Source organism: Phoenix dactylifera, chromosome 16 (assembly GCF_009389715.1).
Source record: "Phoenix dactylifera cultivar Barhee BC4 chromosome 16, palm_55x_up_171113_PBpolish2nd_filt_p, whole genome shotgun sequence".
Lineage (NCBI taxonomy): Eukaryota > Viridiplantae > Streptophyta > Magnoliopsida > Arecales > Arecaceae > Phoenix > Phoenix dactylifera.
Genome location: NC_052407.1, coordinates 9,038,594 through 9,045,478, shown reverse-complemented (window position 1 = coordinate 9,045,478; position 6,885 = coordinate 9,038,594). Strand labels below are relative to the sequence as shown.

Here is a 6,885-nt window from a genome sequence, read left to right as displayed (position 1 = left end):
TAAATCTATACAATGAGTCATCCGACTCATAATAAACCTTTTCTTTAGTCAAAAAAAATAGATACATTTGCAGACAGTGAATTACCTTACAGGCTTAAGTATCATCAATTCTGCAAAGATTCATGTATGTGTACATGGCTTTACTATTCTACTTTTAAAACCCCTTCCAAGTCAATTTCAGGGTCTTCTGGCTCTGTTTTGCCAGATGAACGATCTGGCAAAAGATTCACAGAAGCCTCATCTATAACTTGCTGTTGTGTTTGGCCAGATTCAAAACTACTCTGAGAAAGCTCAGATGTGGAAATAAATTCAATCCAATTTCTTCTCTTCATGTGTTCAATAGCAGGATATAGAAGAGCCCCGAATAGCATTACACTTCCGCTCACAATAAATGTCCTGGCGGAGGCCAGACACATGACAAGAATGAGCAGGAAAGTAGGAGGCAAACAAAGCAGCACTGCGCCCAATGTCCCTACTGGAACTTTATATGGCCTGTGAAGATCTGGCTTCTTGATTCTGAGTCTTATAAAAGCAGCAAACTCTAGAAGCATCCCCAAAGCATATAAGAAGTTAAGGAATTCCAGAATCTCCTGAAAGCTCATCCATGACAGGAAAATAATCCCAGTTGCAGAGAATAAGATGCTAATGGTTGGGGTTCCATACTTTGATCTACAAAAGCATCATTTAGACAAAAAGGAAAAACAAAGGTCATGTCATAGCCTTAAGTGCGTTGCTATATAAATCTACAAAGAAATATTACCAAGAAAACAAATCACAGCCTTCAAAATTTTCCTCCAGAATTCAAATTATCTGAAAGCTTTACCCAAACTCTATACTCCTCCCATATGCGAGTCTAAATTAAAGAAAACTTATAAATCTATATCTGAGTGTCACTGGATCTGTATTAGTAACTAGTTCATCAACTTCTAAGCAACCAAAAAAACTGATTAGTTATCTTTAAGCTCTCATAACATCAATTTTGTAAAATAACAGCATCGACGAGCGTAAGAAATTGCCATTAAGAAAGTTCCACAGTCAGGTATACCCTTATCTGCTTCTGCAAATTAGTTTGAATAGAAAAGAGAGACTGTCTAAACTCTCATTGCATGAAGAATTAGAATGAATTGCATCTAAGAACTCAAAAAGTCCTAACTTTCAAAAAAAAAAAACTCCTTTTTAACCAAATCCTCACTTGGAACTTCTTTATAGAGGAACTCGTTAATAACTAATGCACAAACTAGAAACTAAACGAACCTGTTTGTTTCAGACAACCGTGTTTTTGTTGCCCATGATGTCCATCTTTTTGGTCCATTATGGTTGATGAGTTTAGATGTTAGGGTTATCCTTTAATGGTGCCACTGTAGTTTATTTTGCTGTCTTCCTGCAAGTGCCCACCGGACCACCCACGTCTGTTGCTCAACCTTTGGTTGAGTTGGTGTTGGATGGCTTCCCTCTTCTGAGACCTTGGGCTCTGTTCTTGTAAATCTTTTTTGAATAAAGGGCATTGTCCATTTTTCTAAAAAAAAGATACTAATCTTACTTGGATTCTTGGAGAATTACCATTGAGAAGCTTCCATTTTTAGGATCAGATGAGAGGAAGAGAAGAGGAAAATCAACCAACCTTATAGCAAAGAACGCCGGAAGCATCCCCATCTCACTCATTCCGAGCAATTGAAACGAATCACTGCTCATCTCGGCCTCAAACAGTCCCATGTTCGACATCGCCGCGGCGGCCTGGATCCACCATCTGAGCCAGGGTCCCCCAATCACCAACCCGACCTGAGCAAAGTAGCCATCCGTCCACTCATCTGTCGTCGACCCATCCATCGCCCCGGTGCCGGCGAGCAAGGGGATCAAATAGGAGGCCACGACGAGGACCACCGCGCCGTAGAGCGCCCGGGGGAAGGTCCGAGTGGGGTCCTCGACCTCGCCGGCGAGCGTGCTGGCCTTGTCCCAGTAATTGAGATTCCAGAACATGCTGTTGAAGTAGCCCCGCCAGTTGACGCGGCGGAGATCGAGGGCGAGCCAGCGGCGAGGCTGGATCTTGGGGAGGGCGAGGAGGGCGAGGGCGAGGAAGGGGGAGAGGGAAAAGGCGGCGAGGAGGATGGCGGAGAGGCCGACGATGTGGAGGCCGCGATAGTTGAGGAAGGTGAGGGCGGCGGTGATGGCGGCGAGAGCGGCGGCGCGGGCGGCGGGGGAGAGGGAGGGGCTGAGGTAGTCGAGGAAGAGGACGGGGTAGAGGGCGTTGTCGAGGTTGCCGCTGGCCCACTTCCAGAGGCCCTCCTGGAAGCCCCAGAAGGGGCCGAAGGCGGACGAGATCCAAAGGACGTAGCCGCCGTTCGACGGGAAGCCGGCGGCGAGCTCTGCTGTCACGAGGGCCTCCGGGACGGACCAGAGGAGGGGGAAGAAGAGGAAGCCGAGGAGGGAGAGGAGCGGGCCGCCGCCGGCTCCTACAGAGTCCTCCACGCCAAAGGGGCCGCCGGAGACGTCGAAGAATATGAGGGCAATAAGCGGGAGGACGGTCAGCTTCGGCCGCGAAGAAGAAGCCCGCGGGCCACCGCCGGGCGCCGGGTCGGCGGATTCCTCCACCACCTCGCCGCCCATTTTAACTTAATATAAGCTTTCTTCGATCCTATAAGAACAACGAGAGGAGACAAGTCGTTGCCGTTGTGAAGAAAGGAGAGCGGGTGGGGTCCGGGGGACTCAATTATTACGCCGGAGAGATGGGAACTGGGAACTTATTCGATTCCGGACGCAAACTTTTTTCCTTCTTTTGACAAAAGATGAGTTGAAAAATTCTCTGCCTGGTTTCCAGTTGGAAAATATATACAACGCATGCAGGTAGAAACCCTTTTTTCTATTAATTAATATTATGATTGAAAAGGATTTTTTTTGGGGGGGCCTTCCTTCCATCCATCTGATGGGCTTCAGGTGAACATTATTTTCCCAAAATTCTGATTAAAGAAAGGATATTTCCCCTTAATCTCACTCAAGATCCACTTGTTGGTCTAATGATTAGCCCCTGATTTCATCTTTTACATGCTTTTTGATTGAGTTAAATCTTCTAAATAATGGATGAGCAAGAAAATATAAAGCAAAGTGATATTGGTTATGTTGGAGGCATTTCTTATTTTGGATATTCTATTAACATCTCTACGGATGTTTAAGAAGAGAAGGGTAGTGAGGGATAAAGTCACATGTTTCTACTCTTTGTTGCTGCGTTGCATACCTAGTGTTTCTTTTTTTTTTTCTTTTTTTTTTCTTTTTTTTTTGGTGGTTCGGCTGCTTAAGCAGCACAATCAACTACATCACTAATAAGAATACTAGTAAAATGAATCGGAATTAGAACTTGTTGGGTCCATAGAAACTCTCCTGAATGCTGCGCAGCGAACGAGGCGATGCACTATCCTGTTTTGGTTCCCTTCAATCTCTTTTTAGGTTCTTTTGTGATTAAATTTGGTTTTATCCTATTATTTAATAATACTAGCACAACCGCTTCCATACTATCATAAAAAATAGTTATAAGCAAGAGGGGCATAGCAATACAGCATTGCTCCTCCCACCAAGAGAAACCGCAGGCTCGTGTTTCTCGCATCATTTGAGTATTGAGAATTGGTTGGAGTCTTATTTGTATGCGCTTTAGGCATGAGATCTGTTTGATTTTTCTCTTATTTTTGCCTATCTTTTCTTTGGATCGTACTTAATTTTGCCTATCTTTCTTGTCGTCTCGGGCTGGGCTGTGGAATGGGTGCATAAAAATCAAGTGAAAGCACTTTCTGATCCGCTGGTACTGAGATGGCGCTAGAGTGACGTACTCATAAGTGGATGAAGATTCTAGTGGAGAAAATCTACGGATCGGAAAGAATATGCAGAAACTTACAGTCCCTATCGAATATTTTTTGATGGAAGGGAGGCAGTGGGGCTGCTAGACAAATAACGAAAAAAACGAAAACAAACAAACAAGTGAGGGGTGGAGCCCGCTCATCCTTCTCCATTGAGAAGCGCTGCCACTCAAATTTCTATGCATCATGGATGGGACGGTGGCGGCTCCATAAAATCTCGGATGGGATAGATAGAGACTGCTTCCAGTTATATTATTAAAATAAATAATTTAAAAATATAAAACCTATTATTTTCTTCCAGCGCAGCATTTTTCTGGTAAGAAAACGAAGCTTCATTTAATTTTTTTTTACCCTTTTGCAGACACATCTGGAGATTTTCTCAACGCATAACAGGCTGTCAAGCTGAAAGCTGTGCTTTTTATAAAAGTATATATATTATGAGATAACGTGAACCTAAATCTCAAAAATACCTAACTTCTACCTTTGCAACTAAACTACAAAATTCATTTACATCCATTCTTACTTGATACTATTCCTTGAACTTCCCAAATTATCTGATCCAAATAAAAATTAATCAAGAGGATTTATATATCCGACAAATTTATCATTTTTTTAATAAAATGGGTTACAAATTTTGAGAAAATTTTTATTCATTTTTAAAAAAAATTTGAATAGCAGGATTTTAAATAAGTTCCGTATGGGTAGGATAAATTTTACAGACATTCTATCCATTGCTATTCCTACATAGCAATTTTTATTTTTATTTGTAATTTATTTTTAAAAAATAATTATTCTTTCAGGAAAATAATTGGACTGTCCAAGAGTATTATTATATCTGATAAAAGGAATCATAACACCGTTTTTTTCTATTATTGCTCGCCCTATCCTGTTTTAACACCGTTATAGTATTTCAGTGAGTACTTTAATAGTAAAAAAAATTAGTAGTTACTTTTTGAGATAAATAATGGCCATTATTACTATTATAATGATCGATTGTGGTTTCGGGGTGGGGTGGGGGGGTTGCTATTAAAAAAGAAAAGAAGATTTAAATTCTAGTGCATCCTGACTGCATATTAAATTAGAAACTAGGGCATTCTCCTTTTCTTTTAGCAGATGCATCTGTATTCAGTTAAATGATGATAAGGACTGCAGATATTCTCCCTTCTATGCAGTAATTTCAGTAGATTTACTTTATCTATGATAGACCTGACTAAAGATCACCATGGCAGCCACATTTCTGACATTAGACTGATGCTCCCACATTGCATAGTTCAGTGGATTAATGAAAGAAAACCTCCCTTTTAACAAAAAAAAAAAAGAAAACCCCCCTGATTTAGTCCATATTCTGCCGCTTCTCTTATTTGTTGGGATTGCAACTTTGCCTGCCCAACTTGCTTGCAGCCATGTTTTTATATTGTTGACCCTATAAGATTAATTTTGGTGATGCAAAAAAATTAAGTATCATTAATCTATTGCCTTAAGTATGCTTGGTTGATTTCAGAAAGTCAAGAAGAAAGTTTTTAATAACTTTTCAATAAAGATTATTTATCTAAAATTCTACACCAAGAAGTACAACTCCAAAAAGACCTTGAAACAATCTTTGGAAGTTCAAATGCAAATACAAAAAATTTGTTCTGAGCTATCTCAAAAATTGACCCTCAATTTGCAACAAGTCGGCCCTAGTACACTGTCACTGAACAATACGCTTTTGCGAATCGACTCCACCAGATCGCGAATCGACTCTATAATAGTTTCAGAATACAAACAAAAAGCTATGGAATTCACCATATTGGCGAGTCAATCTATTAAGTACATGAGTCGATTCCAGTTTAACAAGAGTCACCCTGGAGATAGGCGAGTCTACCCCTAAATAGCCACAGAAAAAAAAAAGGAAGCTGAAAAATTCATCACATTAACGAGTCAACCTATACAAAATATGAGCCGACTCTAATCAAACAAAAATTGACCTCTGAATGGCCACATTGGAAAGACAGAAACTAATAAAAGTCAATCCATTGAAGAGTCGACCCCTAAAAACAATGAGGCAACCTCTTGAACTGAGAGAGCCAACTCCACAATGATCGCAGAAAAAAGACAGAGCGCAACAAAAACAACATCAAATTCGAGTCGACTATTGAAAATATTGAGTCGACCTCTTTGGGCTTGACAACAATAACGACTAGTTTTCTGTAAGTCGGAACGATTATTTTCATCTCACAATAGGTCTTTCAACCTGACTAGCTAGGAGAGTCTTCCAACCACTTTCAAAACATCTAGAGAACAAAAGTACGCAAAAAAAAGAATAAGAAAAGAACAAGAAGTGCAAAATGAAGAAAGCTTCAAAGAGAAAAATCCTCAAGAGCATTTATTGAGAGCTGAAAGATCATATCCTCTTCAATTAAGAGTTGGTAAAGTACATTCAAGAACAATCAAAGCCTACCAACTAAGTCAAGCTCTATTTATTTCTCTATATTTATTGTTAAGAAGTTGCATTTTATTGTGCTATACACATCACCTTCTATACTCTATAACGACCAATTCCAGAAATTAAAATTTAGAAAAAAATCCATCCAAACTGTGAATTGAATTACGTTGAGCCTGAGAATAAGCTCAATATAAATTTTAGTTAATTATATGTAAAAATCAACTGAGCTGATTGTAAATCCGTGTAAACCAATCAACCTATACTCCTATAAAGATTATAGTAAAAACTTCCAAAAAGAATGTCTTAGAAAGTGGACGTTTTGGCACCAAACCGCTATAAATTTTGTAATTGCATTGCTTAATTTGTTCGCATTAATTCTGCATATTTACTTATTAGTTGTTACTAAAATTAATATTTATTTATCATATTTTTATTCTGTTGCATTATATTTAAGTTTTCGAAAAGTCCAATTTATCTCCATTCTTGGGCTGCATGGCAGGGCAACATGTATATTTCTTGGTATTGACTTCAATGATCCGGGGATCAGCGAAATGAGCTCCTCCCTTGGATAAGCCACCTGATACCTGTAAAACAGTGAACAAGATCATATTTGAGCTC

The 6,885-nt window shown here is 39.8% G+C and overlaps 1 protein-coding gene across 1 annotated transcript; it reads right to left on the bottom strand.

Annotated features, from left to right (window-relative positions):
- On the bottom strand, positions 1-2,681 carry LOC103700818 (probable polyamine transporter At3g19553). The gene is made up of 2 exons (XM_008782694.4): positions 1,622-2,681; positions 1-669 (listed from the first exon to the last, which is right to left on the bottom strand). Exons 1-2 carry the CDS (start codon positions 2,602-2,604, stop codon positions 144-146), a joined length of 1,509 nt encoding a protein of 502 aa, XP_008780916.2. The 5' UTR covers positions 2,605-2,681; the 3' UTR covers positions 1-143.
- Positions 2,682-6,885: the final 4,204 nt, after the last annotated feature.